At 59.6% G+C, this 10,615-nt stretch overlaps 1 protein-coding gene across 1 annotated transcript; it reads left to right on the forward strand.

Moving 5' to 3' along the window:
* The first annotated feature begins 302 nt into the window (after positions 1-302).
* On the forward strand, positions 303-7,844 carry DUSP7 (dual specificity phosphatase 7). The gene is made up of 3 exons (XM_014826595.3): positions 303-1,017; positions 2,527-2,961; positions 5,771-7,844. The coding sequence occupies exons 1-3, from the start codon at positions 501-503 to the stop codon at positions 6,076-6,078; spliced, it is 1,260 nt and encodes a 419-aa protein (XP_014682081.2). The 5' UTR covers positions 303-500; the 3' UTR covers positions 6,079-7,844.
* The last annotated feature ends 2,771 nt before the right edge of the window (positions 7,845-10,615 follow it).

Below are 10,615 nucleotides of genomic sequence, written 5' to 3' on the forward strand. Positions count from 1 at the left end.
TCCCCAGGGGAGCCCTTCACGGTGGGGCACAGATGAGCTGGGAGCACAGGCATAAAGGACTCCGGAGGGCGTCTTGGCCGGGTCCCCTAGGCGGGTCATAGCCAGTTCCGGGCAAGGCGAGACGGCGGCGCCGCTGAGGCGGGGAGAAGGCCGGGGCGCAGATCTCCAGGCGCACGGGTCCGCGAGCGCGTCCGCGTACCCCGTGGGGAGGGGTGGCGGAGGCGCGGCGCCTTTAAGCCCGGGTGCCGGCCCCGCGGCCCCGCCCCCCGGAGGACGCCTCGGCGCGCGGCCGCCGGAGCCGCCGTTTAATTGGGGCTGTCAGGCCGCGGCGCGCGCGGAGGGCCGGGCGGGACGGAGGCCGGGAGGCCGGGAGGCCGGGGCGGCGGGCGCGCAGCTCGGCGGGAGGCGGGCGCCCGGAGACGCGGCTGTGGCCCGCGCGGCCGGGGCGCCGTCCCAGGGCAGAGCTGCCCGGCCCCGGCCCCGGGCCGCCCGCGCTCCCCATGAAAAACCAGCTCCGCGGCCCCCCAGCGCGGGCGCACATGTCGGCCTCGGGGGCGTCGGCGGCTGGGGGCACCGGGGCGGGGTCGGAGCCCGGTGCAGGGTCCGGGTCTGGCGCCGGCACTGGGGCGGGCGCGGCGACGGGTGCGGGGGCCATGCCCTGCAAGAGCGCCGAGTGGCTGCAGGAGGAGCTGGAGGCGCGCGGCGGCGCGTCCCTGCTGCTGCTCGACTGCCGGCCGCACGAGCTGTTCGAGTCGTCGCATATCGAGACGGCCATCAACCTGGCCATCCCGGGTCTCATGCTGCGCCGCCTGCGCAAGGGCAACCTGCCCATCCGCTCCATCATCCCCAACCACGCCGACAAGGAGCGCTTCGCCACGCGCTGCAAGGCGGCCACCGTGCTGCTCTACGACGAGGCCACGGCCGAGTGGCAGCCAGAGCCAGGCGCTCCCGCCTCGGTGCTTGGTCTGCTTCTGCAAAAGCTGCGCGACGACGGCTGCCAGGCCTACTACCTCCAAGGTGAGGGCAGTACCGAGACCCCTGGCTGGGATTGAGCCTCTCCCGCGATTCGCTGACGCCTCTGCCGGAGGCTGCTTTCTCTGCACGCGCTGAGCCTGCCCGGCCCGGCGCCACGTCGCCCCCCGGCCCGCGTCTGCCCCTCCCGGGAGCCCGGTCCCCGCGATGCGGCTTTAGGCTAGCGCGGGGGCCCCCTCTGCACCCCTTTATTGGGACGATTCTAGTGGGCTGAGCAAACTTTTCCCCGCCTAGGCTTTCCTTTTTCCCTGTTGCTGGAGCCATGGCAGCGCCCAAGTTCCAGCTGAGCCCCTTAAAGGAGTGAGGGACCCCACCTGGCACCCCGAAGGCAACAGGGTACTCAAGTCTAGCTCCTCCAGCCTGGAATGTGTGTCCCTGGAAGGCCAGGGTCAGGACAGGAGCCTTTCACAGCATCATCCCGGCTCCCAGGGCAGAGGGACCGTTTGGGTTGGGGGACTCCGGGCATCCTAGTATGGGTCTCACCACTTGGGGATCACGGCCTCTGGGAGGCGCTTGGGGCGGGGCTGTAGGCAGTGTCCCTTGCCCCAGCCCTGGTTTTCCCGGTCCCTCAAATCCTGCCTCCCCAGAGCTTGTAGAAGAGGGAGGCAGCGCCGGTTGGTGGGGGGGGGAGTGCCTAGTGGCTGCAGCCGGTGTTTCCAATTAACATTCCAAAATGGCCTCTCGCTGGCAGCGGGGCGGGCAGGCGGGGAGGGGAGGGGAGGCCTGCGGCACCCTCGGGTGCAGGGCTCATGCCTAGTTGCAAGGCGCTCCCCATTTCTTGTCTCCGTAAAGCCCCCAGCGGTCCTCCCCGCCTTTGGGTCCAAGGCTGGGGGGTCTTGTGTTCTAAGGGGAGTTCTGGAGAGGTGGAGTTGGGACCCTTTTTATGAACCTGTCTCTGTTGGCAGAAGGGGCCAGCCAATACTTTCACACTACCCTGACTGTGGTTGGGGGTGGTGGCCAAGCACTGGACTCCCAGTCAGGAGGCCCAGGCCCCTCGGCCTCAAACTGACCCAGGTGCAGCTCTGGCCTCTATCTATGAGGCCTTATCTATAAGAGGGGTTTGCAAACCCACCGGTGCTGGCCTATGATGGGGTTGTCTGCTTTCCTTTATCGCTTAGCAGTTATTGAGCACCCTTGGGTGCCCAGGTGTGCATGGGAGCTGTGGAAGAGGAATAAGCTGGGGCTTGTCCTCAAGTACCCCTAAAACTGGTAGTATGGCTGGGGCCCTGAAGCCTAAGGGTGAGGATATGGAGCTCAGGCATGTTCCTTCACCTCCTGGGGCCTCAGTTTCCTCATCTGTGAAGAGGGTCGTAGAATAGATATGGAGAAAACAGAAGACAGTACATGTGTAACATGCTTGGCACAGCCCATGTTAGCCGTTGGTGTTATGGCGCTTTACATGGGGAGCCCTGGCCATGGTTGGTCTTGTGCAGACTGTTTGGGCTGGTGGCATCAGCAGTCTCTCACCCAGGCCCTGTCTCACCCTGGCTACAGGTGGTTTCAACAAGTTCCAGACAGAGTACTCGGAGCACTGCGAGACCAATGTGGACAGCTCGTCCTCCCCAAGTGGCTCGCCACCCACCTCAGTGCTAGGCCTGGGGGGCCTGCGCATCAGCTCTGACTGCTCGGACGGTGAGTCAGACCGAGAGTTGCCCAGCAGTGCCACCGAGTCGGACGGCAGTCCTGTGCCATCCAGCCAACCGGCCTTCCCCGTCCAGATCCTGCCCTACCTCTACCTCGGCTGCGCCAAGGACTCCACCAACCTGGACGTGCTCGGCAAGTACGGCATCAAGTATATCCTCAACGTCACGCCCAACCTGCCCAATGCCTTCGAGCACGGTGGCGAGTTCACCTACAAGCAGATCCCCATCTCTGACCACTGGAGCCAGAACCTCTCCCAGTTCTTCCCTGAGGCCATCAGCTTCATTGGTAGGTGTTGCTGTGCTCTGGGCAGGGTGGGTGAGCAGGCGCGTCAAGGTGTGTACAGAACTCTGGGTGTTGCCCGCGCCTGACTGAGTATCTCTGGGCCTGTTGAGACCTGTGTGTGCCCTGCATGTGCCAGCGTGTGCCCATGGGTGTACCTGGGCCTGCTGTGAATCACTGAGGCCCTCAGGGCCTGAGCAGTCCCCTGAGTCCTGGGCTCCCTGCAGCTGTCAGTACCTTGTGGACTCTACTGTCTGGTTTGTGTTTTTCTGGCCCCGCTGTTTCAGGCTTAGCAAGCTGAAACGTCACAGCTCACAGAGCCCCTGCAGGTCTTGCTGTCTGCATCACACCTCAGCACATGTGTCTCTCCAGGCTGGGGCCGTCACGGTGCCTCTTTGGGCTCTACTGTGTACCTGAGGGAGCTGAAGGATAGCCATAGAGCCAAAGGCCTACCCCCAACAGGCACCTATTGGAATGGGGTTACCCAGAGTGCCTTGGTGGTGTCCCAGATGCCCCTGGCAGCCTGTGGGGCTTGCCTGGAGTCTAGGGGGTGTACAGAGAATGTTGGGGGAGGCAGAGGAAGGCCTCCCCCAGAGCACTGTGTTCTGCTGCCTGGCTTGGAGCCCTCTGAGCCTCCTACATCCCCAGCCTCAGCTGACTTGGGCCTTATCTCTGACCTCCCCACCCTGGTTCCTCCTTGGCCAGCTGGAGGCTGTTAAACTGCAGGTCATCTTCCCTGGCCCCTGCTCTCACCCAGGGTGTGGGGAAGGGACACAAGATCAGGGTGATTGTAAACCCTGGATTCTCTGAGCCTGGTGGCCCAGTGTTTCTGCCCAGCCTCTAGTGGCAGGGAGGGGATGGCCTGGGCAATCCTCTCCCGCTGGCGGCCGTGTCCAGTGGAGGGCGTTTTAGTGTCAGCTGGGCTGGGCTCGCTTTAATAACAGGAAGTGGGAGGCTTCCCCGCCTCATCCGCTTACTGGGAACCAAAACTAGGTGCCTGGCTGGGAGGAAGGAAGGAAGCTGAGGCCTGGGGGAGGGGCTGTCACTGGGGCTGTCCGGAGTGTCCCAGCTCTGCCCTGGAGGACATGGCCGAGAGGGCTGGGGGTGCTGTTTCAGCATTCCTGCTGTCCCTCAAGGAGAGAGGAGAGGGGACCCCAGATTCCCCAGGGCTGAGCCTGGCTTGTGGGGGCCTTTATCCTTCTTGAAGTCCTCTCTACATCTGGGGAGGGGGATGGAAAAGGATGCAGGGGTTGGGGGGCACCTTGTTCCCCATTTGACAAGTGAAGGAATTGAGGCCCAGGCATCCCGTAGGATTCAGTGGGACAGGATCAAGCTTCAGGCCCCCCACACGCTCCCCTTCCTGCCCCCCCACCAGCCAGCCACACCCTGAGAGGGCTAAAAATAAAGCCAGCAGAATTGGGTTCACTTTGGATCACCCATGAGTGGGTTTGGGGGCCAGACGTTCCCCATATCCTGGTGTGTCACCACTGGAGTCTCCTCTCCACCACCCCCTTCTCCTGCCTCAAATCTCAAGGTCAGACTACACGGCTCCACACGAAGCCACAACATCTGTCTCTTTCCCTGCTAGTCTTGCCCCTAGTCAGTCCCCAGCCCTGGATTAAACACCTACTGCATGCTTAGCCCTGGGTTCCCTCTGTGGGGGCAGGGAAGGGAAGCCCTGCCAGGCCAGAGGCGATGAGCACCAGATGAGGAACAATTTATGAACCTGTGCGTCATCTTGTGGGAGTGCGCTGATTGAGTGCTGACTGTGTGCCTGGCTCACAGTAGACTCAGAAGCAGGGAGATGGGGACCTTGAGGGCTCAGGGCTGCCTCTTGTTAGTCTCTGTCCCTGGCACAGCTATGGCACTGAGGCAGCTGCCCTAGGGTCCAGCAGAGGAGAGATTACAAGACTGAGTTGTTTAGTGGCTCAACCAGTATTTATTGAGCTCCTCCTGTGTGTTAGGCAGAGGAGTCTGAGGGAAGCTGGGGGAAGCTGGGAGGGTGAAGGGTGGAGGGGAGGGTTGGCAGAATCTAGTTGGCTGTGGTGGGAGATGGCACTGACACATGGGCCTCTTGGGGGAAGTCTAGTAAGTGGGGTGGGCCCCACTTAAGCAAACTCCACTTGTGAAATCTCAGGCATGGCCCTGGTCCCAGACCCTGCCTATTCAGGAACAGGGCTAAGGCCCTGGGGACTAGCTGAGCCCCTTATTCCCTTGAGGAGGGGCCTCCCTCGGGCCTATTTTCCAGGAGGCTCTTGGGGGTGCCTATGGGAACTGCACCATGAGAACAAGTGCAACCCCCACCTCTGCCCCCGCATCATGGGCTGACACTGGCAGGTGCCACGAGTTAGGAGGAGCCTGTGTGGCCTTGGGCTCATCACTTTGTTTCCTCATTTATAAAATTCGCTTCCTAGCCGTGGTACGGAAGACCTGAGAGGATGAGGTGACACTCGGTGCAGACGTAGCACACAGTTGTAGCCACAGTAGGACTGGCAATGATTATAATTGTCACAGTCGCTCATGTTTGTGGAGCCCTCACTTGGCTCAGGTCCTTATGAGAGCACTGTGAGTATGGGGCCCATTGTATAGACGAGAAAACTGAGGCGCAGGGATCCCAGTGACTTGGAGTTAACATGCGGTAGAGCCCGCTCCACAGTCGTGCTCTTGACCTCTGCCCCAAGTTGCTGTCCTCCCTGCATAGGACTTCAAGAGTCAGGCAACACCAACCAGGGACCAAGTCACCATCTGTGCTCCAGCCCCACCTGCTGTGGCTTCTTGGAGGAGGGCCTCCCTGACCCATTCCTGTGTGTTTCAGACGAGGCCCGCTCCAAGAAGTGTGGTGTCCTGGTGCACTGCCTGGCAGGCATCAGCCGCTCAGTGACGGTCACTGTGGCCTACCTGATGCAGAAGATGAACCTGTCACTCAATGACGCCTACGACTTTGTCAAGAGGAAAAAGTCCAACATCTCGCCCAACTTCAACTTTATGGGTCAGCTGCTGGACTTCGAGCGGACGCTGGGGCTGAGCAGCCCATGCGACAACCACACGCCCAGCGAGCAGCTCTACTTCTCCACGCCCACCAACCACAACCTGTTCCCACTCAACACGCTGGAGTCCACGTGAGGCCGGGGGCACAGGCGGGCCGGGTGCCAGCCCCTCCCTGATCCTCCACAGGGCCAGGTGGGAGGGCCCATGCCTGCTGCATCTGGCCTGAGGAACCTGGACATCGCCTGTGCCCAGAGGCCCAGGCTGATGGCTGGCCAAACTTCCCTCACCATCCTGGGGAGGGCGGAGCCCACAGCAAGCCCGCTCTCTGCAGAACTTTCTGGAGAGTCCACTCGAAGTCTGAGGCCCTTGGCTCTCAGACACATGGCTTTGGGAGTCCAACAGGGCCTCATCCTTGGCCTAGGGCACTCCTTTCTGTTGATGGCCCAGCCAGTCTGGCTGTTTTTTAAAGACACATCCACGGACCTGAGTTTACTTTTTACTTTTGGCAGGTAAATCCGAGCTCCTTGGAGCACAGAGAGTGTTCAAGCTCTTCTTGATTTTTCTTTTTTTAATGAAAAGTGTTATTTTCAGGCTACATGCAACGGTGGATTGTATAAACCAGTATTTCATCCCTTTCTTGATCCTGCGAGAGAGAAGTGTTCTCCGTTTTGTTTTTCTTTCTATTTCAAAAAGCAATTATTGGTTTTTTGGTTTTTATTTTTTAACGGAAAAGACAAACCCCGTGTTGATCTTGACCAAATGCGTTTTGCACATGTGTGAAGCCTCCGTTTCTGCAGCGGGCCCTTCTTGAAGGGGTGGCTTGCAGCTCTTTCAGCGTCGTACCCCCAGTTGTGCCCACATCTCCCACCTTGGCACAGCCCGACTTAGCTCTGCATTTGCCGGCAATGACTGCTGCAAGTTGTGGTTGGTGGGCTGGACGGGTGGCCTTTTCATTCTCTGCCGTCCCACCTGCCCCTCCAGTGGGGCCACGGGAGACTGCCAGGCAGTAGCATTAGCCCTCTGGGCTCGGCCCTTCACAGGGCCTGGGCCCCGGGCCCTTTTCTGTATGTACCCACTACTTCTGTCTCTTTCTCTCTCTCTCTGTCTGTAACTGAGAGTGGAGGCCCAGTGGCTGGGGAAGCTTAGGCCCAGCACTGCCTCCCAGGTTTCTGTCCCTCACCCTGGCTGTTGCTTTGGTTCAGCTGCCGCTCCCAGCCCCTCTGTCCCCTGGAAGCCTGCCCTGTGCTCATCTTGCCCATCTACTACCAGGAAACTCGCATTCATTTCAGTTCCAGGGCAGGGGTAGCGGGGAGGTGATGGGGGTTGGCAGCAAGGCTGGGCAAGTGAAGGGATATGAGACTCTGTCCACTCCTACCCCACCCCACCCCTAGTATCCACAGAACAAAGCCACGGATTCCGTTATCCTCCTCCTGTTTTGTTCCTTCTCCAACCTCAGTTCTGCCAGGTGTCAGGACTGCATGGGGGCCGGGGAGGGGTGAGCGGTCGGGCAGGGGTCCCTGAGCGAGCCAGCACTCGGCATGCAAGCAAGGCCACGGAAACTCTGCCCCCACTGCATCTTACCTCACAGGGGTTGTTTTCAGGGATTCTTTAAGGCAGCAGATTAAAATCTTGCCACAGTTGAGAAATTGACAAAAAGCTTCCATGCTGTACGTGGTTCTTTCTCTTTTTTACTTTTAAAAAGAAAAACCCAGAAAGATGCATCAGATTTGTGTAAATGAGGGTATGCCAAGAGGGTGGCCAGTTTTGCTTTATGATCTTATGAAGGAAAATTTGTGACCCTACATATATATATATATATATACACACACACATACATATATATATCCCGAACCAACAGCGGGACTTTGTTTATATTGCAAATAAATATTATTTTTTCTTTAAAGTGAGTTGTGGTGTCCAATAAGGGCCTGGGGCCGGTGGGGAGGGGTGTGCAAGGAGAGGCATTGTGGCTGCCATCGCAGCACCTGCTCTGCGTAAGGTGGTGGCCTGGTCTGGTCCAGGGCCTGCTGGGCACTTGCTTTGACCAGTCAAAGGGGCCCACAGCCGGGAGAAGCAGCCAGGCCTCTGGGTGCAGCTGGAGTCTGGGCATTTCCCCAGCCCTGCAGGCACTGGCAGGCAGGGGCATCAGGGCTTTCTCTGTGGCTTTTGCTGATTGGTTGACAGGAGATGGGGACCTAGAGGAGGTTTCATGGACCAAGGCCACACAACTGAGCCCCTGCTCACCCAGAATCACCCCAGGCTACCTGCTTAGACCTTGCCCAGACTGCCCCAGGGCTCTGGGCTCCTGGACCTTTCTCTTGCTCCTCTTGTGGGTGGGACAGGGAGAGTGCATTTATCACCCTCCCTGCTCCCACAGTCCCTGGGGCACCAGTGGGATGTGAAACCTGGTCAAAGATAGGTCAGCCCCGTTCTTCTCCCCAGGAGCTAGGTGGCCTCAGTTTCCATCTCTGTAAAGTGGGGCCAAGCACACCCAGATACCCAGTGCTTTGGGGGCATGCTGAGCACAGTATGTTCACTTCCCTGTCTGGGTCTGGGCCTGCGGGAGGAATCGGCCATGCCGCCTTCTCAGGAGCAGGTGAGTATTGGCCCTGCACACAGGCCCCTCTTTGGGGTCAAGGCCAGGTCCTGGGTGGGAGCAGGAAGCAGGAAGGGGGTCTAGAGAAGGATGGTGGCCATGGCCTGAGGCTTTGAGGCACCCAGTGAGTGACGGCCCCTGTTACAGATGGGAATGGAAGCTTCAGAGGGGCTTATGGCTCCTTCGCATCTGGCTGGATGGAGTAAACCTCAGTCAGGAACTAGGAGGCCTGAGTGCTGACTCAGTTTCCTCATCTCTGCCTCTCACCTGACTTTATCCCTTCCACTGTGACCGGCACTGGACTGGCCCCGGGTGGATAGGTGGGCAGGGCCGGCAGGATGAGGGCAACTCATCTCCTTTCCCAGGCCTCTCCCCTTTGGGCTGTCCAGGCTCTACCTTCTATGTCCCTGCCCCTTCTCTGCTCCTGTGTTATGTTTGACCAGAGCATGTCATACCTTCATGCATATGATGAGGGGCAGAGAGCAAATTCTGCAAGCAGAGGGACCTGGGTCCAAATCCTAGCTGTGTGGCTCCCACCTCCTCAGCCCTCTCACTCAGCTTTCCCATCTTTAGAATGGGAACACTGCTGTGCAGTCAGCAGCCCTGGAGAGGGGAAGGTTCTCGCAGTGTTGGCAAAGGGGCAGTGCTGCCTTTGCTCTTGGGCTCCCTCAGGGCCCTGGTCCTTCTGTGCCAGGGGCGGGCAAGGGGGTGGGGGCCTGAACAGGCAGAGACTGGGCCTTTGTTCCCTCTTGCTGCCCTTGGCCAGGGCTGGGGAAGCCCGCGGGTGCTGGGCTGGGGGCTGGGCCCTCGATAGGCCGAGTAAGTGCCTGGCAGTGCCAGTGTGCCCAAGCACAGGATGGGGGGTGGGAGTAGCAGTTGCCTCCTGAGCCAGCTCCTCAAACCAAGGACTGGGGGGCTTTACCTCCTGTGCAACGTCAGGCCAGGTGGCCTCCTTGACCCTCAGTGTCCTCATCTGCAGAAATTCACACCTTGGCACCGTGCCTAGCTGTGGTTCCCTTCAGCTTCCCTCTGGTAGGGGTAGAGGGCCAGGTCATCGCTGGGTGACTGGGGCCCTGGGTCCTTGCTTTGTGACCTTGGGCTATGCCATGCTTACTTTCGACTGCTGTCTCCACTCTGGGTCCTAGGTTGCCCCCTCATGGTCCACTCTGAGCTCCTGTTATTCTACCCTGTTTCTGCTATGCTCTCCTCACACGGGCCCTGTCCGTCTCAGGTCATCTTTGGCTGAGGCCCTTGATGCTGGTGTCCCCTGAGCTCCTGGACACTGGCTTTCTGGAGCTGTATCTGCTCTGTCTCTGTGCCCTCATCTCTTTCCTGCTGACCTTCTCTGCCTCCCTTTAGGTTCCTGTTTCTGTTTCCATCTCAGCCCAGGCCCCAGGACCCCCTCATCTGCTTCTTAGTCACTTAGCGTTCTCATGAGAGGAGGATCTGAGCCACTTGCTCACTCACTCAGTCACTCAGTCACTCACTGGCACATTCATCCCGCAGCCATTTCCTGTGCCGGCTGGGCTGTCCCAGGAGTGGGAACATGCCTGGGGAAACTTCAGTGATGTCAGGCTGGGTGGCAGGATAATGGGGCCTTCAACTTAATGAATCAGGTACAAGAGCAGGAGTGACTAATGCTGGACACGAGAAAGAACTTGTAACACTGTGGAGCAGTCACCTTGCAGGGGGTCTGAAGGAGACCACAAGAGATGAACATTTCCCTGGGGTGGTCCTGCTCTGAGCCTGGGAGAGGGCCAGCAGCCCTCTGGAGAGGAGCAAGCTCCCTAGGACCCCGCCCTGAGTTTACAGAGCGTGCTCATCCTTGTGAGTGGGGCAGAGAGGGGGCGGGCAGCAAGCTCATGCTGGAACCTGCCCCCTCTTCTGCTGCTGCCGCTGCCTGGCACATGCAGGTCTGCCCCTGGATGCTGCGTCTGTGTTGGGCCTGCCCTCTGCGTCAGTATGGACGTGGCCAGAAACACCAGCACCTACACCCAAACCCTGACAGAAGCCAGGGAACCTGATCCAGGAGCCAGGTGTCTCTAGAGGGAGCACGCTCAAATGTTAACCTGTGGG

The sequence above is a fragment of the Equus asinus genome, chromosome 21 (genome assembly GCF_041296235.1).
Source record: "Equus asinus isolate D_3611 breed Donkey chromosome 21, EquAss-T2T_v2, whole genome shotgun sequence".
NCBI classification, from domain to species: Eukaryota; Metazoa; Chordata; class Mammalia; order Perissodactyla; family Equidae; genus Equus; species Equus asinus.

What these genes read in the sequence shown, in the direction of transcription:
- DUSP7 (XM_014826595.3), top strand. Translation starts at nt 501, where the DNA reads ATGAAAAACCAGCTCCGCGGCCCCCCAGCGCGGGCGCACATGTCGGCC. An exon ending in CCAGGCCTACTACCTCCAAG is followed by an intron (nt 1,018 to 2,526) that starts GTGAGGGCAGTA and finishes CCCTGGCTACAG; the next exon opens with GTGGTTTCAACAAGTTCCAG. An exon ending in TGAGGCCATCAGCTTCATTG is followed by an intron (nt 2,962 to 5,770) that starts GTAGGTGTTGCT and finishes TGTGTGTTTCAG; the next exon opens with ACGAGGCCCGCTCCAAGAAG.